General features: G+C 43.6%; 1 protein-coding gene and 1 pseudogene across 1 annotated transcript; both read right to left on the minus strand.

Annotated features, from left to right (window-relative positions):
* Positions 1–832: 832 nt before the first annotated feature.
* Positions 833–1573, minus strand: LOC136319254 (transcription and mRNA export factor ENY2-like; annotated as a pseudogene).
* Positions 1574–1791: 218 nt separating this feature from the next.
* RBX1 (ring-box 1) lies at positions 1792–21395 on the minus strand. Its single transcript, XM_066257138.1, has 5 exons — positions 21245–21395; positions 19313–19391; positions 13573–13643; positions 8824–8909; positions 1792–1976 (listed from the first exon to the last, which is right to left on the minus strand). The coding sequence occupies exons 1-5, from the start codon at positions 21320–21322 to the stop codon at positions 1964–1966; spliced, it is 327 nt and encodes a 108-aa protein (XP_066113235.1). The 5' UTR covers positions 21323–21395; the 3' UTR covers positions 1792–1963.
* Between the last annotated feature and the right edge of the window lie 3602 nt (positions 21396–24997).

The following is a 24997-nucleotide window of genomic DNA, read 5'->3' on the forward strand; positions in this document are numbered from 1 at the left end:
AGGAGCCCTGAGATTTCAGCGGGCCTGTTTGGCTGGGGAATGCTGAGGCTGGTGGGGGCCTGTGAGGGGCTTGGGAGCCCTGAGAGGGAAGAGGTCTTCCCTATTTGCTAGTCCTCTAATAAGTGGAATAGCCCACCATCAGAGGTGGATTAAGGTCCGTTGAGGCCCTGGGCACAGAAGAAAATATTGGGCTCCTTACATTAGAAAAAAGTGTCAAGTTGGGGTTTTGCGGGGGTCCTTCAGAAGTCGGGGCCCAGGGCGTGTGCTCAGTGCGCCCACCATTTACTCTGTCTCTACCCACCATCTTCTGGCTCCAGTTCTTTTACCGTCTGCCTGAATCCAACGGGAAACTGCATGGCCATGGCAGCAGCAACTGGCCTCACATCTCGTTAATTCAACTTGAAGTGACACCATTTATTTGAGGGGGGCAGGGGGAGAGGAGGAGGAAAGAGGAGAGGTGGGGGAGAAGGGGTTGGGGGACAGAGAGGAGGAAAGAGAGATGAGAAGTATCAACCCATAGTTGTGTTACTTTAGCTGTTCACTGATTGCTTCCCATATGTGCCTTGATGGAAGGGCTCAAGCCAAGCCAGTGACCACGGGATCATGATAATGATCCGCATTCAAGCTGGATGAGCCTGCACCCAAGCCGGAAACCCTCAGGGTTTTGAACCTGGGACCTCAAAGTCCCAGGTAGATGTTCTATCCACTAAACCACCACTGGTCAGACTATGACAACAACTTTTTTTTTCAAACTCATTCATGATATTTATTAAAATAACACATTTAGGGGAAAAAAATTAATATAATGTATACATCATTACCAAAAACTGTATACCATCATACAAAAAAAGATTTTATTTTGGGAAAGTGATTCCTAATTTATGGCAAGTTTTACTGTCAGAAATAAGACCACAAAACAACACAATATAAATCAATCTTAAAGGCTGGCATGCTGAGCAAGGAATGTTCTTATTCTTTGTAGAAGCTCCTTCTTTACACTGTCAGGTAGCAGGGCTCTGCCTTTTGATGTGATTTCAGCCACCAGATCATCAACAGTAATGTGTTCTAGTGCATTTTCTTTAATTCTTTACTGTGTGCCTTCCAGCCACATTCAATGAATGTAGCTCTCAGCAACTCTTCGAGGTGTTCTTTCTCCGGTTTCTCTAAACTTCTGGTTAATTGCTGCTCTCATCTGAGCATCTTGTTCACCTTCCTTCAGCAAGGGCCGTCCCTTCTCAGAGAGGAAATGACCCTTGTGCGGATGTCCGTTACCTACCACACTCTTTGGTTGCCCGAACTTAGACCCTCAGTAGCTCAGGCAAGGAAGCACACAGAAAGCTTGAACACGCATTTCCAGGGCGGGTCTCTAGTGACACCAATTTTTAACTTGAGTTCTTAAATTATTCTTCTGCCAACCAAGACTAAACACTAGATTTTTTCAAGTTTACTCTTCTAAACTAAGAACAGAAAGCAACCTGTCATATACAAAGTTAACATTTGTATGGTGCTTTTACAGTTTACAAAACCTCTTTCTGTGCCTACATGACGCCACTGAGTTCTTAGAAGCCACCATATAGAGGAGGAAAGCTTAGAGCAGAGGCAACTTGCCCAAGATTGTCATCAGTAACCAGGCTATAGACAGAAGCCTTGTGACTAAGTGATGTGCTCACAGGACACCTCTGCTCTGACTCTAATGTACAAACATCTCATTTCACAAGCTGGCTTTCCAACCTAGGAAGAGGGGACCTTTTATTTATGTTCACTTTTATCACATACACAAGAGACAGCATCTTTTCTAGAATCCAACCGGATTTTATTTGACACAACACAATAGAACTTCAGGAACAACAAACAGAAAAGACAAAGAAGACCCGGTTCTATCTAATTTACAAATAAGTAACAGGAGGGCAAGTCATTAAATGAGTAACAAAACAGTTAGCTTGATGGAAGAATATTCTTTTTTCTAGTGCCCATATCTGAAAGACAAAGTAAAGTATTTTACTAATTCCTTAGTAATTTCATGTTTTGAGACTATAAAATCGGCTTAAACATGAGAAAATTTGATTAGAACTTTGAAAAGATGTAAGTGTGCTACAAGATTGGGTTGTGAAACTGTTCTCTGCTCTTTCATCTTAACATCCTCTGTAACAGCCTACCTATTACCCTCAACTGCTCTTAGTGAAGGGACTCAATCATACTCACCTGACCTTCCTTCTAGTCAGCAGACAGATGCTGGGCAGTATTAGAAAGGTGAGAGAGCCTGACTAGGCAGTGGTGCAGTGGATAGCGCGTCGGATGGGGACGCGGGGGACCCAGGTTCGAGACCCCCGAGGTCGCCAGCTTGAGCACGGGCTCATCTGGTTTGAGCAAAGCTCACCAGCTTGAGCCCAAAGTAGCTGGCTCGAGCAAGGGGTCACTCAGTCTGCTGTAGCCCCATGGTCAAGGCATATATGAGAAAGTAATCAATGAATGACTAAGGTGCCGCAACGAAGAATTGATGCTTCTCATCTCTCTCCCTTCCTGTCTGTCTGTCCCTCTCTGTCACACACACACACATACACACAAAATAAAGGTGACAGAAAAAGTCAGAGCTGCTGGTTGCTCAGTCGGTGGCTCAGACAGTTTGAGATCATGACATTCCCCTCCCCCCCCCCACCCCGCCCACGGATGGCAGCTTTTTTTCACCTCCACTCCAGTACAAAGGCAGGTATGGGGTAAAGCAGTACAGAGAATAGTAATAGAACAGCCTTCATTTCCAAAATCTCTAACCAGCGGCCATTAGAGCTCTGACTGCATTCAGCACTACAGAAAGTAGAATAACTAAGCATGGATTTCAAGTAGATTCTGATTTCCCCAAAAGCCAAAATTTGGCTCTGCCATGATTATAAAAGTAAACAAGCCTGACCGGGCGGTGGTGCATTGGATGGAGCGTTGGACTGGGACGCAGAGGACCCAGGTTCAAGACCCCGAGGTCACCAGCTTGAACGTGGGCTCATCTGGTTTGAGCAAGGCTACCAGCTTGAGCCCAAGGTCGCTGGCTCGAGCAAGGGGTCACTCAGTCTGCTGTTGTTCCCCTATCAGGGCACATATGGGAAAGCAGTTGATGAACAACTGGGGTGCCGCAGCGAGGAATTGATGCTTCTCATTTCTCTCTCTTCCTGTCTGTCCCTATCTGTCCCTTTTTCTGACTCTCTCTGTCTCTGTCACAAAAAAAAAAAGAAAAAAAAAAGTAGTAAACAAGTCCAGGGAATTTCTTCCACATATAAATGGATTTCTTTTTTTTAAATTTAATTTATTTTATTTTATTTATTCATTTTAGAGAGGAGAAAGAAAGGGAGAGAGAGAGAGACAAGAGACAGAGAGAGAGAGAGGAGAGAGAGACGGGGGAGGAGCTGGAAGCATCAACTCCCATATGTGCCTTGACCAGGCAAGCCCAGGGTTTCGAACCGGCGACCTCAGCATTTCCAGGTCGATGCTTTATCCACTGCGCCACCACAGGTCAGGCTAAATGGATTTCTTGAACACAAAATTCATTATCTTACTTAATTGTTTGTCCTAGTGGTTCTTTTGGGGCAGTTAGCCTCTGATTAAAATACTTTGTAAAAAAATTATGTATAGCCTGACCAGGCAGTGGCGCAGTGGACAGAGCATCAGCCTGGGACACGGAGGACCCAGGTTCGAAACCCTGAGATCGCCAGCTTGAGCACGGGCTCATCTGGTTTGAGCAAGGGGTCATTCGGTCTGCTGTAGCCCCCCCCGGTCAAGGTACGTATGAGAAAGCAATCAATGAGAAACTAAGGTGATGCAATGAAGAATTGATGCTTCCCATCTCTCTCCCTTCCTGTCTGTCTGTCCCTCTCTCTGTCTTTGTCACACACAAAAAATATATAAATATGGATGGAAACCAGGATATGAACTCTGGATCACTGTTTTAATCTTCCTGAGACTATTAGATCCTTAAAGCACTTTTCATAAGAAATCCACTTGAATATTGTCTAAAAAGCAGTTATGCTAGACTCCACACAGAGTAGATGCTAGTGTTTGTTAGTGGGCTGGAGAACCTAGAAGTTGCCTATCAGATTAAAGAAAGCTCTAATTTGTCTCTTATCATTTTGTTTTCCCAGTGCACTGGAAACCACTGCCAGGCTGTCACTGGCTGGATATAATGGCAGTGTCAAAGCCCAACACTAGGAATTCTTCACACTCCCTACTTTTTAGGTTCAGCTCTGGGCATATGTAATGGGCAACATGAGACAGTTTTGGTCTAAAACAGAATCCTGAGCCTGCTCTTGTGAGAAGCAAGTCACAAAGGCCTCTTGAGAACTCAGAAAAGTTCTTCTGCCTTGACATGTATTACTGTCATGATTCTAATCAGAATGTAAGCTCCCCAAGAACAGGGAAGGACTGTCTCGTACATTTTCATATCTGACACATTACTTAGCACACACTTTGCTGAACAGAGTGCAACTGTATGAGTTAGAGACTATTTGGCAGGTATCTTTAAAATGAACATGCATTTGAATTTGATATGACTTCCAAAACTCCTTACCTAAATAAATAACCAAGTCCAAAAGCAAAATAACTGTACAATAAGGGTTTTCTAAATGCTTAACACATGGAAGAATCCTTTTTTTTTTTTTAAACAAAAGAGACAGAGACAGACAGAAAGGGAAATAGATGAGAAGCATCAATTCTTCGTTGTGGCACCTTAGTTGTTCATTGATTGCTTTCTCATATGTGCCTTGACGGGGGGGCTACAGCAGAGTGAGTGATCCCTTGCTCAAGCCACTCCCAAGCTGGATGAGCCAGTGCTCAAGCTGGTGACCTCAGAGTTTCGAACCCAGGTCCTCCGCATCCCAGGTCAATGCTCTATCCACTGCACCACCACCTGGTCAGGCTAAAGAACTCTATATTTTTTTAATTTCAAAACTAATTACATTCTACCCTGGCTGGATGACTCCATTGGTTAGAGCACCGTTGCAAAGTGCAGAGATTGCTGATTTGATCCCTGGTCAGGGCACATATAGGCACAGATTAATGTTCCTGTCTCTCTGTCTCTGTCTCTTCTCCCTTCCTCTCTAAAGTTAATTTAACAATTAAAAAAACTAATTATATTCTACTAATCAAAACTCATATTTAAATAAACATCCCCTTTCTCATAAAAATTTGACAAAGAAAATGACCAATAATTCAACAGAAAAAAAGGGCATTACACAGAAAAACATGAGGCATAAAAACATAAAAAGTAGACCAACCTCACTCAAAATTCTAAAAATGCAATTGAATACTAATTTGCAACTATTAGAGTTGCTAAAATGGAAATGAGTCTTTCACCTTGGTCTTTTAATCTCACTCCTGGAGGTAACCATCAGCAAGAGTTTCTTAGCTTTCCTGGCTATCTCTATACAGGGGTTCATCAGGTTACAACAGTCTGGACATTATGATGTTTTGGGTTTACGATACTCCCATAAAAACTTTAAAAAATTGAGACCTGAGTGTTTCAGCTTATGCTGTTAGCATCATGCTTATGGACTCTGTCGGCAAACAAGTTTGGTTGCGTGTGGTGAAAGAATATGTAGCAACGTGACATATGAGTGAGAGAGTTGGCGTCCCCCAGCACGCTTACCTATGCCATTTTGGACTGTTAAAAGCGCAAGTGTTCTATTTGTGTTAGGATAGGGTGTGTTTTGACTTACACCAAAATTCAGGTTATATCACTGTCGTAGGAATGAAACTGTGTTGTAACCTGAGGACCCCGTATATATGTACTTGTATGCGTATGGGTGTATATGCGCTGTTTAGAGAGAGTATAAACAAGTTCATATTCTTAGGAAAGGGAAACCTGACATATCAAAAGTAAAATGTACATACTCCTTACCCAGAAATTCCTCTTCTAAGAATTATTGCTTGAGATATACACTACTTGCACATACACACAAAGATTCATGTACAAGGATGTTTATCCCTACACATTGTTTTTAACAGTGAGAAACTGAAAACCTACATGTCTATTAACAGGAACTCATTAAATAAACTATGGTGTATCAACATAAAAACATACTCTGCAGCCTGACCTGTGGTGGCGCAGTGGATAAAGCGTCGACCTGGAAATGCTGAGGTCACTGGTTCGAAACCCTGGGCTTGCCTGGTCAAGGCACATATGGGAGTTGATGCTTCCAGCTCCTCCCCACCTTCTCTCTCTCCTCTCTCTCTCCCTCTCTGTCTGTCTCTCTCTCTCCCTTTCTCTCTCCTCTCTAAAATGAATAAAGAGAAAAAAATAAAAAATAAGAAAAACATAGTTTAAAAAAAAATAAATTGAGCCCTGGCCGGTTGGCTCAGCGGTAGAGCGTCGGCCTAGCGTGCGGAGGACCCAGGTTCGATTCCCGGCCAGGGCACATAGGAGAAGCGCCCATTTGCTTCTCCACCCCTCCGCCGCGCTTTCCTCTCTGTCTCTCTCTTCCCCTCCCACAGCCAAGGCTCCATTGGGGCAAAGATGGCCCGGGCGCTGGGGATGGCTCTGTGGCCTCTACCTCAGGTGCTAGAGTGGCTCTGGTCGCAACATGGCGACGCCCAGGATGGGCAGAGCATCGCCCCCTGGTGGGCAGAGCGTCGCCCCTGGTGGGCGTGCCGGGTGGATCCCGGTCGGGCGCATGCGGGAGTCTGTCTGACTGTCTCTCCCCGTTTCCAGCTTCAGAAAAATGAAAAAAAATAAAAAATAAAAAAAAATAAAAATAAATTGAAATAAAAAAAAAAACCCGAAAAACAAAAAAAACATACTCTGCAACCATTAGAAAGGAGGTATTTTGATATGTGGATATAAAAAATCTCCAAAATGAAATGGAAATGCAAAGTAAATTACTATATAAGATGCTTGTATCTCTGTTAAAGGAAAAATTATATATGTATAGCCCCCATATATATACATACAAGTACATATATGTAAATAGGAAAGCTAAGAAGCTCTTGTTGATGGTTATCTCCAGGAACAAGATTAGAAAACGAATGTGAAGACTAAGTTTATTTTTAACTTTCTTTCTTTCTTTTTTAAAAAAGGTTTATTTTATTAATTTTAGAGTGAGAAGAAGGGGGGAGAGGGAGACAGACAGACGACAGACAAACAGGAACATCAATCTGTTCCTGTATGTGCTCTGACCAGGGATAAAATAACCTCTGTTCTTACAGATGATGCTCTAACCCAGTGGTCCCCAACCCCTGGGCCGCGGATTGGTACCAGTCACTCTGTTGCGACCAGAGCCACTCTAGCGCCTGAGGCAGAGGCCATGGAGCCATCCCCAGTGCCCGGGCCATCTTTGCTCCAATGGAGCCTTGGCTACGGGAGAGGAAGAGAGAGACAGAGAGGAAGGAGAGGGGGAGGGTGGAGAAGCAGATGGGCGCTTCTCCTGTGTGCCCTGGCCGGGAATCGAACCCGGGACTTCCGCACGCCAGGCCGACACTCTACCACTGAGTCAACCGGCCAGGGCTGACTCACTCTTGATGCTTGTCTCGGTCACATGATACAATTATCCGTCCCACCCTAAAGGCTGGTCAGTGAAAATATTTTCTGACATTAAACCGGTCCGTGGCCCAAAAAAGGTTGGGGACCACTGCTCTAACCAACCAAACTATCTGGCCAGGGCATGGAAGACTAATCTTTGTGGTCCATCCTTTGGAGCATTTAAATTTTTTCTTTTTTCTTTTCATTTTTCTTTTTTGCAACAGAGACAGAGGGACACATAGGGAGAGACAGGAAGAGAGAGAGATGAGAAGCATCAATTCTTCGTTGTGGCACCTTAGTTGTTCATTGATTGCTTTCTCATATGTGCCTTGATGGGGGGAGGGGCTACAGCAGAGCGAGTGACCCGTTGCTCAAGCCAGTGACCTTTGGGCTCAAGCCAGCGATCACAGGATCATGTCTATAATCCCACACTCAAGCCAGCGACCTCGGGGTTTCAAACCTGGGTCCTCTGCGTCCCAGTCTAATGCTCTATCCATTGCGCCACCATCTGGTCAGGCTTGAGCATTTAAATTAATTAATTTTTTTTTTTTTTTTCCAGAGAGAGATAGGGATAGACAGGGACAGACAGACAGGAACGGAGAGAGATGAGAAGCATCAATCACTAGTTTTTCATTGCGTGTTGCAATACCTTAGTTGTTCATTCATTGCTTTCTCATATGTGCCTTGACTGCGGGCCTTCAGCAGACCGAGTAACCCCTTGCTGGAGCCAGCAACCTTGGGTTCAAGGTGGTGGGCTTTTTACTCAAACCAGATGAGCCTGAGCTCAAGCTGGCGGCCTCGGGATCTCGAACCTGGGTCCTCTGCATCCCAGTCCAATGCTCTATCCACTGCGCCACCGCCTGGTCAGGCTAAATTTAAAAAATTTTATCATACCATGTTTTACTTACATAATAATTTAGTTGAAATAGACATAAATGCCATATCAGAATTAATTAACATGAGAGAATCCAAAGAAAAAAGATAGGTGGATATGATTCCGCCTAAAACAAAGATACCTGGGATTAGTTAGCCCCTACAGCCTTATTATAAATGTGATTTTGAAAATACTTAATAATTTGAAGATTCTCATATTTTTCTACTTTCATAGACCCCTCGACAGTTGAAAACTCTAGGCTGCAAACTTCCAATGTTGGCTGTACCTTGTGCACTTTCCACACAGATGGAGTCTTTAATTAACCAACAGCTATAAGTTATATTCCATGGCTCCATGTTTTAAGACTATGCACCCTTCAGCCTGAGGTGAGGCAAAGAACAGCACTGACCACAAAACCCAGTCTTTTAACATCAAAACAGTCAGAGATACCTACTTTTGGAATTCCCACTCTCTGTTGTCCAGGGGACACACCTGCCGTGTTTTGAGCCAGCGAGAGATGCAGTGGAAGTGAAAAGCATGCTGGAAGAAAAGACACATTTTATTAAAAATAACTGTAAACTAAATCATCTACTGACAATATGTCTCAGAAGCAGTGGAGTGGTTACACACTGGGGACTGGAGAAGAATACTGGGAGATAAGAAACAATGAGAGGCAAAAGAACATAATCCATGCACTTTGGTTAAGTACAAGGTTATTTCCAATGAAACATTTTGCTAGAAGTGTCATTATTACTAAAGGAGGAAACTATTGTATTTAGGAAGAACGGTGAGTCCTCTCCCTTTCTCTTAAGATGGAAAGTGGCTCTCTGGTACTATTTTGTCTGTAAGGGGATGCGTCTACAGTCCTCAGACACACACAGGAGGCCCTTGATCACATGCAGATTTCAAACTTCCCCATTCTTTTTACTTTTTCATTTATTGATTTCAGCAAGAGAGGAAGAGGGAGAAGGAGAAGGGGGAGAGAGAGAAACAGAAACATCAAGCTGCTCTTGTATATTCCCTGACTGGGGTTGGAACTGGCAACCTCTGTGTCCTGGGATGCTGCTGTAACTGAGCTATCCGGTCAGGGCAAACCACCTCATTCTTTTTTCTTTTTTTTTTTAAGTGAAAGGAGGAGAGTAAAGACAGAATCCTGGATGTGTCCTGACTGGGATCCACCTGGCAACCCCCATCTGGGGCTGAAACTTGAATCAACTGATCTATTGTCAACACCTGGGCCAACACTTGAACCAATCGAGTGGCTATGGGAGGGGAAGAGAAAGAGAAGTGGGACAGAGAAGGAAGAAAAGCAAATAGTTGCTTCCCCTGTGTGCTCTGACCAGGGATTGAACCTAGGATGTCCATAGGCTCGGCCAATGTTCTATCCACTGAGCCACTGGCCAGGGCCTCAAACTTCCCCACTCTTGATCCCCAGCTGTACCCCCCCCCCTTGGAGAATAAGAACCCTAGGAGAAGAGCATTCTCAGCCCCTGGTAGTGTACTGACACTGCCACCCACCCAGAGTTGAGATGATGTCTCTCAAACTTCCCACACCCAGGTCAATTCTATTCAGAGCATTTTATTTCCAGATTTGTTCATAGACATAGTGCTATTATAAGAGTTCAGTGCTCAATAAACCTTTAATGGGTGACGGACTTTGTCTTAAAAGGGAATGAGGTAGAAAATTAGGATAAAAAGAAGTATTATGATGAGCAAACTTCCCACAAGCAATAAAATGAGCATCAATGGGCTTATTTCAGGATCAAGATAGAAACAAGACAAGAGTACCACAAATACCGGTAACTGACAGAGAGCTAGGGATTGACTTTCAGATTTAGGGAAAAGGAAAGCGTGCATGCCATAATGATCTGCAGATACCAACCACAACATCTCTGTCGTGGCCATTTATTCCCCTCACCCTGCTCATATGCGTAGAGTTTTAAGACAGAAGTGGCAAGTGTTCCTCCTCATCTAATCTGTCCTGGATAGGTCAGCTGAGATGGGGACAGGGGAAAAATGCTGACACCCAACAAAATGATGAAAGCTTTTGCAGGCTTGGTTTAGAGACAGCCTTGAAATCTGGTCAGTTAAAGAAGAATCACAGTATCAATTATCTTGTGAACTGTCTTTTGACAAAGACAAGACAGAATTCAGTAATTAAGAGTGGAATCCATAGCTAGTACACTTACAGATATTCAACAGGACAAATACTCTCCTAGACTGACAACTTTTGGAAGATCCCTTTCCTGGCCAGATAGCTCAGTTGGTTGAAGCCTTACCCCAAAACACAAGGGTTGCCAGTCCCATCCCTGGTCAGGGCACATACAGAAACAGATCAGTATTTCTGTGTGTCTCTTCCTTCCTTCCTTCCTTCCTCTCTAAAATCAGTAAAATAAAAATAATTTCTAAAAGGCAGAGAGCTGCCTGACCAGGCGGTGGTGCAGTGGATAGAGCATCAAACTGGGATGCAGAGGACCCAGGTTCGAGACCCCGAGGTTGCCAGGCTTGAGCATGGGCTCATCTGGTTTGAACAAAAAAGCTCACCAGCTTGGACCTAAGGTCGCTGGCTTGAGCAAGGGGTTACTCGGTCTGCTGTAGCCCCACAATCAAGGCACATATGAGAAAGCAATCAATGAACAACTAAGCCATTGCAATGAAAAACTGATGATTGATGCTTCTCATCTCTCTCTGTTCCTGTCTGTCTGTCCCTATCTGACTCTCCCTGTCTCTATAATAAATAAATAAATAAATAAATTTAAAAATAAATAAATAAAAGGCAGACAGCTGAGAAACTTTTCTTTTTCTTTTTTTTTTTTTTAACAGAGACAGAGAGTCAGAGAGAGAGATAAACAGGGACAGACAGATGGGAACGGAGAGATGAGAAGCATCAATCATTAGTTTTTTATTGCGTGTTGCGACACCTTAATTTTTCATTGATTGTTTTCTCATATGTGCCTTGACCACGGGCCTCCAGCAGACCAAGTAACCCCTTGCTGGAGCCAGCAACCTTGGGCTCAAGTTGGTGGGCTTTTGCTCAAACCAGATGAGCCCGCGCTCAAGCTGGTAACCTCAGGGTCTCGAACATGGGTCCTCCGCATCCCAGTCCGACGCTCTATCCACTGCGCCACCACCCGGTCAGGCTGAGAAACTTTTCTTTATCACAAAGACAAGCTCACCTAATGGGACCTGTGACACCCTTTTCCACCTGCCACTTCCCCCATGAGGCACTCTGTAGCAGCACAGGGTCCTTAAACACCGCAGCTACCACAGGAAAAAAGGGAAAGGGGATGCAAATGAGGTTGCATGGCAGGTGGCAACATCCCTGAATATTCCCAATCCCAACTTTTTTCCTGTTAATAATCTAAGATATATTATGGGTATGCTGAGTAGTCTCAAAGTACACTGACCAGTGCTTTACACTTAACAAAAGATGTCAACATATATTTGAGCACTACAGTGACCCTGGCAAGCAAGTATGACAGGTATTATCATCTTCATTGTATAGACCGAAAACTCAAACCCAGACAAGTAAAGTGCCCTGCCTATTTCATAGAACTGGTCAGTAAAGACCCAGAACCAGAACCCAGGACTAAACCAAAGGCTTCTGTCACAGGCTTCACGCTGGCTCCTTGTTATGGCAGTCTCTCTGTGTAAGTCTCTCCTTAGCCAAATTAGGGGAAGCCCACTCCCTTTTCCTTCCACCACAGAGTAACATGGTTCTTAGTATATGCCTGAATGCCAGAGAGAGCAAAGAGCCCAATGTATTTTATTTCTTTATCCCAATGAACAACAAATGCTGTCCCTTAGCCAATACAGGCTTCTGTGAAACAGCCCAGAGGACCCTGACAGAATTAAGATGGTCACAACATGGAGTAGGTGAGCCTCAAGTACTGATACCTATTATCTCTTCAGTAGCAACCACTACTCCAAAGTGTTTGTATTTCTTTAGCAAACACTTATGCTTATTATGTGCCAGGAGGTGTTTTTTCCAAGCACTTTGAACATAAAATTATTTCATTCTGAGTAAACTCTATTCAGGCTATTGTTAGCCCTATTTTACATGAGGGAACCCAGGCTGACATATGTCTAATACCTGCCCAAGCCACAGGTTAAGTTGCACAGACAGGCCTGACCAGGCGGTGGCGCAGTGGATAGAGCGTCGGACTGGGATGCGGAAGTACCCAGGTTCGAGACTCCGAAGTCGCGGGCGGGCTCATCTGGCTTGAGCAAAGAGCTCGCCAGCTTGGACCCAAGGTCGCTGGCTCCAGCAAGGGGTTACTCGGTCTGCTGAAGGCCCACGGTCAAGGCACATGTGAGAAAGCAATCAATGAACAACTAAGAAGTCGCAACGTGCAACGAGAAACTGATGATTGATGCTTCTCATCTCTCTCTGTTCCTGTCTGTCTGTCCCTGTCTATCTCTGCCTCTGTAAAAAAAAAAAAAAAAAAAAAAGTGGCACAGACAGGGAATGGTGGTCTGACTCCAAGCCTCTTAGGCCCGTGTCATACAAGGCGCTGTGGGTCCCCAGTCCCCTTGGCACAGGAGGTCCAGACAGGACAATTTTAGCTCATCTGAGTGGAACTATATAGCTATAAGGATGAATTTTTAACACATGCTAGAAATAACATATTTGATGTTTGTTATCCTTCACAGCTGTCACACCCTGGAAGGCTGTACATTCAGTCCAATGATGCTGCACAAAACATTTCTGGCATGAGCCATATTTAAAAAAAATTCTTAACTTAGTTCATTTGCCACACTTAAAATGCACGTTGAATGTACACGCACACACACACTTGAACAGTCAATTTATTCACCAAATTTAGTTCCATAAGACACCTAACCTTAACAAAAATTTCTGTTAAGAAGGTAAAGATTACCATCAACAGGAGAATATTCCAAAACCTGTGCCAAAGACTTTGAAAGCAATTTGCGAGGATGACTCTCCAAAATGTTGCTAATAAATGTGGGCCAACTCTGTAACTGACATGAACTAGTGCCTCTGCAATAATCAAAATTTTTACCCTCAAAATTGGAACAGGTGAATAGTACAAAGATTTAAAATCTTTTTTTACTATTTGTATACCTTTTGAAAGAAAGGTGGGTTAGTTATTTTTTTTCATAGTTATTTTTAAGAATGGCAAATCAAAAAAAGCGTTAATATGTTTACAAGCCATGCTGATAGGGAAAGATGTTTCCTTACATTGCAGACTCCCCATGCGACAGTGCACTCTTCGGAAGTGGCAGACGCCTGGTTAGCCTGACATTCTATGCCTGTGGGAACAAGAGCAAAAAGATCACAGACTACAGGAGCAACAACCTTTCAACCTATAGCAGTCCTACCTACACAATTACACAATGACATGATTTGAGGGTAGGCTGGGGGAAAAAGTGGTGCAAACCTGAACAAAATCTTCAGTTAATTAGTCATAATTGTTTTTTTAATGAATGTCAAAAAGGATGAAGAACAGATAAGGCAGAGATGTGACTTAACAGTATGCTTTGCAATGAATTCCTATCATTGATCAAAAACAGACTAACAAGCCCTGGCCGGTTGGCTCAGTGGTAGAGCGTCAGCCTGGCGTGCAGGAGTCCCAGGTTCGATTCCCAGCCAAGGCACACAGGAGAAGGGCCCATCTGCTTCTCCACCACTCCCTCTCTCCTTCCTCTCTCTCTCTCTCTCCCCCTCCCGCAGCCGAGGCTCCACTGGAGCAAAGTTGGCCCGGGCACTGGGGATGACTCTATGGCCTCTGCCTCAGGCGCTAGAATGGCTCTGGTTGCAGTGGCGCAATGCCCCAGATGAGCAGAGCATCGCCCCCTGGTGGGCATGCCGGTGGATCCCCGTCGGGCACATGCGGGAGTCTGTCTGACTGCCTCCTTGTTTCCAACTTCAGAAAAATACAGAAAAAAAACAAAACAAAAACAAAAACAGACTAACAAAGGAAAAGGCACTTTCTAATTCTGACCATAGCCTGACTTGTCCAAATAAAAGTAATTCCTCCTAATTTTGTAAATTTCATAAACAAAGTCACCTCATAACTTTTACTGTTCTGATAACTGGCATCTTTTCCCTATTCTTAGTGAATGCTTCCTTGTAGGCTCTCAGAACACCCAGGCTTGCCCACCTGAATAAAGCTCCATAGCCTAAGAGAATCAGGCAGACACACGTGAACTGGGACAAAATCAAGATAAAAGGGAATGAAGAGGCCTGCAGCAAAATGTAGGGTATGCTCTGCACAAAGACATCAAATATCAAGGTTTTTTTTTTTTGTTTTTTTTTTACAGGGACAGAGAGAGTCAGAGAGAGGGAAAGATAGGGACAGACAGAAAGGAACGGAGAAAGATGAGAAGCATCAATCCTCAGTTTCTCATTGCGACACCTTCATTGTTCATTGATTGCTTTCTCATATGTGCCTTGACCGCGGGCCTTCAGCAGACCGAGTGACCCCTTGCTTGAGCCAGCGACCTTGGGTCCGAGCTGGTGAGCTTTTTTTTTTTTTTGCTCAACCCAGATGAGCTTGTGCTCAAGCTGGCGACCGTGGGGTCTCAAATCTGGGTCTTCCACATCCCAGTCCGATGCTCGATCCACTGAGCCACCGCCTGGTCAGGCTCAAATATCAAGTCTTTAAAACACTGTCAACAAAGCAAATCTGTTGGGCCAACAGGTTAGAGATCTGGCATCCATCCCACAGTGATGCTCCGGCCGGGGTACTGAGTCCATCTGGTGAACAAAACAAATTACTGAAAATGGATACAATATCAATTTCATACAGAAGGAAGAGAAGAGAACTTCAAAAGAATGAAAATCTGAAATCAAGAAATGATCGGTGGAGCCTGACCAGGCCATGGCGCAGTGGATAGAGCATCAGACTGGGATGTCGAGGACCCAGGTTCGAGACACTGAGGTTGCCAGCTTGAGCACGGATTCATCTGGTTTGAGCAAAGCTCACCAGCTTGGACCCAATGTCGCTGGCTTGAGCAAGGGGTTACTCAGTCTGCTGTAGCCCCATGGTCAGGGCACATATGAGAAAGCAATCAATGAAACAACTAAAGTGCCACAATGAAAAATTGATGTTTACCATCTCTCTCCCTTCCTGTCTATCCCTCTCTCTGACTCTCTCTCTCTCTCTGTCAAAAAAAAAAAAAAAAAATCGGTAGAGCTATCCTGGGGATAAATATTTAAGGAACAAGAATTACTAATGTATAATTTGCTTTCTCTGAAAGTAGTAACTAAATGGAGTCTTCCTTCTGAAGAAGAAAAGCTTCAGGAAAGACTATTTAATAGGAAACAATTACTTCAAACTTCTATGGGTAAAAAATAATAAAATTGGAAGAAAATAATGCTGAGATGTTAATGGTCTTAGGGGAAGAGATACATCGTAATATATCCCTCCCACCCTTTGAAAATATGAAAGGCAAAGAATCTGAAATTTTGGAACTTGCTTTTGCTACACAGATTCACACAACAGAGAGGATACCTGGGTTTTCTTTCTAATAAAAGTGGAGATTCAGGGTCTACACCGTATATTCAAGAATGTACTGGGGCTGTGACTATACTACCATATAAAGGGATGGCTGAGAAAATAAAATCTGACGTCTTTCAAGTTGGATCCTCTCACTTACATGAGGACAATGTATTATGAAATTAGCTATAAAGGCACAATGATTAATAACAAAACTGTTTTAAGGTACTTTATTTTGCTTATATTTTTCTAGGTCTAGGTTATTTTTAAGGGGCTCTGTCTTTCTACACCAAATGCAAAGTAGGCTCCTAATATTTGAATAGGCAAACAAAAACCACTTCCATAAACAAAGAATGGGGGACAAATATATTTATTTCTTACCAGAAAATCCCTAATAAAGAACAAAAATATATAGGCAGGATAGCCATCTAGAATGCCAGATAAAATGGCATAAAAACTTACTAAATACAAGTGTAAAATATTCCCAAATAAAATGTCTTTTAAGCTTTTGGTGCAAAGAGTAAGTTGTTAGTTTAAATAGAAGAAAGATCATTGGAACAGTCAACCTAGACCAGACAGACAAGCAGAATGTAACAGGTTCCTATCACACCCCTGGCAAAGGCAGCTTATTTCATGTGATATACAAAGCTTAGGCACTCTTAAACTTCAATACTGCTAAGGAAGCAATGGCTTCATCTCAGAAGTGAACAGATTCACTCTTTCAAAACACTGATGGAACTATGGTTTTAGGAAGAGACTAGACAAAGCCTGGGTCTAAGCCTCTCCGGATGCCTTCTTCATCTGGAACTAGATTACCCGAGGTAATGGAGAAAATAACACCTAGTAGATTGTGTATTTCAGCATCTCTATAAAACACCAAGAAATGGGGCAATATAAAATAAATACAGGCCTGACCAGGCGGTGGCGCAGTGGATAGAGCATCGGACTGGGATGCAGAGGACCCAGGTTCGAGACCTCAAGGTCGCCAGCTTGAGCGTGGGCTCATCTGGTTTGAGCAAAAGTCTACCAGCTTGAACCCAAGGTCGCTGGGTCCAACAAGGAGTTACTCGGTCTGCTGAAGACCCGCGGTCAAGGCACATATGAGAAAGCAATTAATGAACAACTAAGGTGTTGCAAGCGCAATGGAAAACTAATGATTGATGCTTCTCATCTCTCTCCGTTCCTGTCTGTCTGTCCCTGTCTATCCCTCACTCTGACTCACTTTCTGTCTCTGAAATAAATAAATAAATAAAGACTTAAAATAAATACAGGCATATAATATCAATTTGGACTCAAAAAAGGAAGTCTTCAGACTAATAATGCTTTGTGGAAGAGTCCAACTGGGGCATAGCAATAATCACTCTTATTTACAGCTATGTATATAATTATTCACTTAATGCCAAACCAGAATTTATTTAAAAATGGTCATTGCTAAAACAAGTTTCTTATTTTCATCTTTAACAAAAAATCTTTTTCAAGAATCATAGTCCACTTGCCCAGCTGTGGCAATCAGATTTCTTTTTAGTGTCTGTATTAAACAAAAGAGCATGTTTCTTAAGGACAAAGACTTAATTTCAATTATTGTTTTATTTTTTATCTTATTTGTTTTATTCTTTTGTCTAGCAAAATAGCCGAGGATAAAAATATTTATTGAATGAATAAAAGATACAACTTCAAAATACTTTCATAATTTTTTGTTATAGAAGTGCAGCGTTCTACTTCTTCACTTGACATTTAAAATACATGATACAGCAGGTGTCTTAATTGAAACCCATGTTGATCCCTTAAGCGGTCAACTCTTTCTAAGAGAAGACAGACAATCAATGCTCTTTGTCTGTCATGGTCTTTCTAAGAAGTGCATTCTCTTTCATCCAGAGACACACACAACTTAAGTATAGTGAGTTTAAAAAAAATCAGCCTGACCAGGCGGTGGCACAGTGGATAGAGCGTTGTACTGGGATGCAGAGGACCCAGGTTTGAAACCCTGAGGTCACCAGCTTGAGCGCAGGTTCACTGGCTTGAGCGTGGGATCATAGACATGACCCCATGGTCACTGGCTTAAGCAAGGGGTCACTCACTCTACTGTAGTCCTCCCCTCAGTCAAGGCACATATGAGATAGCAATCAATCAACAACTAATGTGTGCAAAGAAGAATTGATGCTCCTCATTTCTCTCCTTCCTGTCTGTCTGTCCCTATCTGTCCTTCTCTATGTCACACACACAAAAAATCAGGGTTATATAAAATCATTATTTACAGAAGAGAGCCCCAAGAAAGTAAAATTTTCACTGGCACAACTCCTTGTGAAAACACATGGCAAAGAAATTGGCAAGCATGTAATCAAATACCCCAACCAAACACATTTAAAAATGTGCACGTGTTTTTCTGTGATGAGTTCCTTCTATCTATATTAAACATCAGGATAGCTACTTATCTGCTCTGACTGCTGTATGAAAAGGTAAGCAGGGTCAAAACTCAGAAACCAAGGGCAATAATCTACCCAGCACCTGCCATGTTTTGTGCTTTCTAAATTGCAACAATCCCAAACTGTTCCTCAATTTTGTGTTTTTACTATTCACTGAGCAGATATTTAATGAGAACCTATAATGTACTAGACAGTATGCTAGATGTTGGGAATAGCAGTAAATAACATGGATAGAGGACCAATGAAATTAAATGGTTACTACCTCTTAACTGTGTTTGGGAAAACAGAAAATCTTCACTTCTTTATTTTTATTTAATTATTTAACAGAAACAGAGTCAGAAAAAGGGATAGGGACAGACAGACAGGAAGGGAGAGAGATGAGAAGCATCAATTGTTCATTGCAGCTCCTTAGTTGTTCATTGATTGCTTTCTCATGTGTGCCTTGACCAGGGGACTATAGCAGATTGACCCCCTGACTCAAGCCAGCGACCTTGGGCTCAAGCCAGTGACATTTGGGCTCAAGCCAGCAACCATAAGGTCATGTCTATGATCCCAACCTCAAGCCAGTGATCCTGTGCTCAAGGTGGTAACTTCGGGGTTGCAGAACCTGTGTACTCCGCATCCCAGTCCAATGCTCTATCCACTGCACCACTGCCTAGTCAGGCAAATCTTTACTTCTTAAACTTCTTTTACTTATAAATCTTGCCCAGCAAAAACTAGCTCTGACAGGATATTTAGCTCAAAGTTTACTATCTTCCTTTCACCTCTGCCTTTGAATCTGTGTACAAGATGAAAAATATAGAGGACAACAGTGCCTCTGGGTCCACAATTCATTCTAAATGTGGCCTCGTCCTCTTTAGATAGATTTATTCTGAGATGGGTATGCCTCCAGAACATCATTAAAAACTATTTCAAACATAATACACTAGATGCAGAAGACCCCAAGTGCTCTGATTATGCTTTATATTTCATTGTGAATAATAAAATTGGTCACATCAGGATAGCCACAATCTCTGTAACCTTCTCAATTTCCTCCCATCCTCCTCCAATTACTTACAAAGATCCATAATGTGGTTCCTGCAGATGGCACAGTTATCAACCACAATATCCCAGGCCCAGAGGGCTACTGCATTCCACTGCAAAGAGAAAAAGGGGGGAACAAAGCACTCTCCATGTAATACACATACATACACTCTAGAATTTCATGCTGCAGCTGCAGTTTTCATTTCTTTGACCACAGGGACCACCAAACAATAGTTTCTGGATGTTACTTCATTCTTATATCAGATGGCATCATTAACCTACATGTATGCTTACCCATTTTCCAAACAGCTGAGTATATGAACACAGAAATAAATGAATCATCTTTTAATTTTACTTTTTTCTACAGCTTCAAATAATTTGGTAAGCTATCGATGTAAGCAAATCAGGAATAATTTTTAAGTGCTTGTTTCAGGTTTAATAAGCACAGAGTTGAATTACTATGCCGGTTCCCCTGGCAGTTGCAGAAAAGCTCAATTTCTGCCTAAATATCTGCTCTTCCAGGCAGCTTTGGATGCATGAGTGGGGAGATGAAAGCTAGGAACAGAATGAACTAAGATGATGGGTGGGATAAGCTGGATAACTAATTACCCAGTGTCAGTACACAGAACAAGGTCATCACTTAAATCTTACAAGCTCACTTCATAACAAACTCTAAAATTCAGTAGAAGTTTGTTTAGCTCCTACCACCAAATAACCTGAAGTTCTCAACTTTTCATACTCAGACTCTTGTATTTAATTAAATCCAGTAAGAGTTTATCTAAAAATGGCATTTAAGTAATTCAACCTCCTGGCTTCTGCAATTATATTCCCAAACTCCCTTTCCATCCCCTAATTTGAGGCCATTTTCCAATAGTCATCTCTTCCAACCCAAGTGGCTAGGAACTTCTTCAGCACTTTTCATCCGACAGCTTCAACTTAGAGGAACAATATCCTACTTCTATTATTCTTCAATATGGCTGCTGGTTGTAACGGAGCATGCAGTGCCCACAATGAAACACCAAAAACCAACTTGGAGGAGAATATTGTCTGTGGTTAGCTAGATGTTCCAGGAATAACACCTTTCCTTTTCCAGAATCTTCACTTTGAATAGATTTATTTTATCTTAGGTAGGAATCAGCACTTTTCTCCCAAACTGTTAGCAAACCACTACAAGGCATTTCATGCAAAAAGAACGTTCCACATTTTTTGTTTTCCCACTTTTAGCAGGTCTTTCGCAACTCGTATTCAACCCTTCCTAAAAGACACAAGATCTAGGCTCGCATTTTGTTTTTAACAAATTCCACCATGCTTTTTTGGGGGGTAGAGGGGGGGTTCTGGATATATTATGACAGGGACGGCTTGTAACAAACCAACAGACCTCAAAAGCGCCAAGAGTTACACTAAAGACACTTACACGGCGCAGCCTGGGACAGAGAAGGGGCTACTGGTAACGGCCGCCTCGAGGAGGCGAGGACTGGGTAAAGGTCAGAGAGACCCGGAGCTTCGGAAAAGGGAGGGGCAGGGAGATCAGGCCTCCTCAGAGGCCTCCAATGCAGTAGGACTTCAGGTTCCCAGCTTTCGCTGCACTGCCCCATCCTCCACCCTCCGCAACGCTCAGCCCCCCCTTCTACCTACCCCACCCTCTCCTTCCTCCTAGCCACCCCCACCATTCTAGTGACAGCTCAAGCGCTTGGCTCTCGTAGTCAAGTCGAAACCCTGCGTATCTCAATAAGCACCTTCGTGATTGGCGCCTACCCTCCTAGCGAAACTAACATTGCCACTAACAGTGGGCCGCAGTCATGCCGATCAAGCCTAAGACCCGCCCCCACAGCTTCCTTCCGTGGTACCGGGTCCCAGGAACGCCCTGAAATGAAGCCCTTTCCCCCGCGTCTCGGTCTTCCTCGGGCCTGCCAGCCAGATCCGCGCCTCTCTAAGTTCCCTGAAGAAGGCGCTGGCGAGACCCAACCTTTTTCACTTCAAAGCGCTTCTTGCCCGCGCCGCTGTTGGTGCCGCTCGGGGTATCCACATCCATCGCCGCCGCCATTTTGGAAACACACGATCCGCCGTCCGGCCACTGCGCCTGCGCACCAGGGCACTTCTCGCTCCCCCTCCCGCCCCGGCACCTCCTCCTACACCCCGCCCCTTACTGGCGTGCGAGGGGCAGGTGGGGGCGGAGCACGTGGCCACGCCTCTTAAAGGCGCTAGCGGAGGTTTTACCCCCTCCTACTTCGGCTGGAGAGGAGGCGGTGGCCTGAGCGGCTGGGGCTGAACCTGGACTGGGCGGGGCCGGGCAGACGTGACGGAGCCGGGTGGAAAAGCTCGAAAGAACTCGCTCTCCTCTCCCTCTCTCGGGAAGGCCCTAGCCACACTGCCTCAGCTGGGGCGGCGGCTGCTTCCTCCGCCCCAGCCGCGACCTGCCGCCCCGGCCCCGCCCCGCCTTCCCGGCCGCTACGTCTCTAGCGTGCCCGCGGGTTTTTCGCCGCGTTCGGTCCGGGAGGGGTGTAAGTGGGCACTCTCTTTCTTGCTGCTGAAGCTGGAGTCCTGTTCACTGGCCGTTCGCAAGCCCTGACCGGCTTCTGAGCCAGGCCAGAGATGCAGCCTCCCTGGGAGGCCCGAGGCCGGGGAAAACTGGGGCCCAGGCACCATTTGATTTCCTGAGTCCAATTCGGGAAATGCTTAGGATTCGGCGGGGAGAAAGGAGCTTCCCAAATGTCCTTCCCAGAGCCAAACTGAGCAGGCACCTCCGCCTTCACCTGCCCACTCAAAATAACTGGAGGACGGAAGCCTGGGAGATGCCATCTCCAGCCCGCCCAAAATACCATTCTGCGTTAGAATGGTCTTTGGTTAAGGAACACGATTTCAACTTCATGCACTTGAGCTCGTGTTTCCCATTCCTCAGTTGGTCGTCTGTAAGGTTCTTCTTCCCTAATTTCGGACTTCTTTCCGCTACTTTAGCCATAGCCATATTTCAGGTAGCAGTACTTGAATTTGTTTGAGGCATTCAGCTATTTATTCTTACTGGTCATTCCTTCTCAGCCAAAGCACCTGCTCATTATGTCACCCTCACTAAGACCAGGCCCCCTTTTGCATTTCTAACCTTGTAAAGGTTTAACAGCTATATTACTCCTAAATTTTGTTTTGGCTTATTTGAAATCTCTTTTTTCTCTCTTAAAATTGGAGAGCAATGGCGTGTGCTAACTCCATTGCTAAAACGCGATAATTGCGATTTGTTCCCCTGTCTTAGTCATAAACAGGAACAACAAATCTGTAAACACATGGCTATAACAAGACTTAAAGAAAACTTGTTCGAGCCTTTAGTGTTCTAAGAACCCTATAAAGTTTTTCTTAACTCGTTTTCTTTTTTCTTTATTGAATTTTAGAGAGACAAAGGAGAGGGGTAGAGGAGCAGGAAGCATCAACTCGTAGTAGTTGCTTTCATATGCCTTGACTGATATTTCCAACTTGCGACCGTAGCATTCCAGGCCTATGCTTTATCTGCTGTGCCACCACAAGTCAGGCTTAACTCAAGTTTTCTTAATGATACTATGTTAAGATTACTGTAATTTATTTATTGTGCCCCTATAGGTCCCTATATGAAGATTAGAAACCCTTAGTAAATTAAGATACTGAAAGTATATATATCATTCATTCAACAGATTCATTGAATATGTTCCAGGTTCTGTTACAGTGATTAAGGAGTCAGATTCCTAGTAGGGAAACTGATAGAAGTCAACAAATAAATACACCAGATAATCTCTGGTATCACTGAGTGCTGTGAAGAAGACAAAACAAGGTCATGAGAGTGAAGGGAGATGGAAGCAACATTAAATTAGATGATTAGGTCTCTGAGAAATGACATTTAAGCAAAAGTTCTTACAATGGCTTAAAATAAGGTGACCGACTTTTTTTACAATGAAAAGGAGGACAAAAATAAGTAGAAGAAAACAATATTGTAAATAAAAGAAACATTTTGTTCATTGCAACAATAATACACTATAATATGATAAATGCATAATAAAAACATTGTAATATTTTATATTGTAATTATGCTTACATGCCTATTAATTTTTAATAACAATTGTAAGAAAAAACTACTCATTTAGATATCTAAATGAGTATTCATAATCGCTTCTCGCCACACTGTACTGATCCTTGATGAATCATCATGTCAAATACAAATACATCACATTACACGCAATGGGTCAACTGCATTGATTGAATACGGACATTTACAGATTAGTCTTCCAGTATCAAAAAGGAGGACATGTAGGAGGACACTTTTCTAGGGAGGACAGAACTTACAAAAGAAGGACTGTCCTCCCTAAAGGAGGACAATTGGTCACCTTACTTAAAAGACCCGGAATAATCTACCCATTAAGTTTCACAATGCTTTTTTTTTTTTTTTTTTTTTTTATAAATGCTACATGTACCTTCTAACAATTTATTTTCACTTACTCATTTATTAGGTTTATTATTTTTTTGTGTCCTTACCAAGACAGGATATTGATTACTTGTTTATTGGTAACCAAAAAAAATTTTTTTAATGAAGACAGAGACAGAGAGAAGGACAAATACAGACAGACAGACAGAAAGAAGAGAGATGAGAAGCATTGTTGCTGCTCCTTAGTTGTTCTTTGATTACTTTCTTATATGTGCCTTGATGAGGGTAGGGGTCCAGCCAAGCCAGTGACCCCTTGCTCAAGTCAGCAACCTTGAGCTTCCAGCCAGCGACTATGGAGTCCTGTCTGTGATCCTACACTCAAGCCAGTGACCCTGTGCTCAAGTCGGATAAACCCACATTCAAGCTGAATACCTCTGGGTTTCAAACCTGGGTCCTTTGTGTCCCAGGCCAAACCTCAGTCCACTGCGCCATTGTCTGGTCAGGCTATTGGTAACCAAAAATCCTGGAACAGTGCCTGGTACATTGTTGATGCTCCGAATGTGTTGAATCAATAAATTTGAAGCTTATTGAGTCAAGAGAGTATGGTAAGAGATGTCACACATGTAGGCAGGGGCCAATCAGGAAAGACATTGAAGGAGTAAGTTGGGGGAGGGGACTAACAGTGACATAACCTTACATTTTATTTATTTATTTATTTATTTATTTATTTATTTATTTATTTATTTTATTTTTCGGAAGCTGGAAACGGGGAGAGACAGTCAGACAGACTCCTGCATGTGCCCGACTGGGATCCACCCGGCACGCCCACCAGGGGGCGACGCTCTGCCCACTAGGGGGCGATGCTCTGCCCCTGGGGGGGGGTCGCTCTGTTGCGACTAGAGCCACTCTAGCACCTGAGGCAGAGGCCAAGGAGCCATCCCCAGCGCCCGGGTCTTCTTTGCTCCAATGGAGCCTCGCTGCAGGAGGGGAGGAGAGAGACAGAGAGGAAGGAGAGGGAGAGGGGTGGAGAGGCAAATGGGCGCCTCTCTTGTGTGCCCTGGCCGGGAATCGAACCCGAGACTTCTGCACACCAGGCTGATGCTCTACCACTGAGCCAACCGGCCAGGGCTAATCTTAAAAAATTTTTAAGTTGCCTGACCTGTGGTGGCGCAGTGGATAAAGCGTCAACCTAGAAATGCTGAGGTTGCCGGTTCAAGGCCCTGGGCTTGCCTGGTCAAGGCACATATGAGAGTTGATGCTTCCTGCTCCTCCCCCCTTCTCTCTCTCTCTCTCTTTCCCCCCTCTCTAAAATGAATAAATAAAATCTTAAAAAAAAAA

The sequence above is a fragment of the Saccopteryx bilineata genome, chromosome 1 (genome assembly GCF_036850765.1).
Source record: "Saccopteryx bilineata isolate mSacBil1 chromosome 1, mSacBil1_pri_phased_curated, whole genome shotgun sequence".
Lineage (NCBI taxonomy): Eukaryota > Metazoa > Chordata > Mammalia > Chiroptera > Emballonuridae > Saccopteryx > Saccopteryx bilineata.

Bases quoted from the DNA above. Each gene is read 5' to 3' on its own strand.
- RBX1 (XM_066257138.1), bottom strand. From the start codon at position 21,322: ATGGCGGCGGCGATGGATGTGGATACCCCGAGCGGCACCAACAGCGGC. The intron at 19,392-21,244 runs GTTGGGTCTCGC...TTCTCTTTGCAG, and splicing joins AGCGCTTTGAAGTGAAAAAG to TGGAATGCAGTAGCCCTCTG. The intron at 8,910-13,572 runs GTAAGGAAACAT...CTTTTCTTCCAG, and splicing joins TCGCATGGGGAGTCTGCAAT to CATGCTTTTCACTTCCACTG.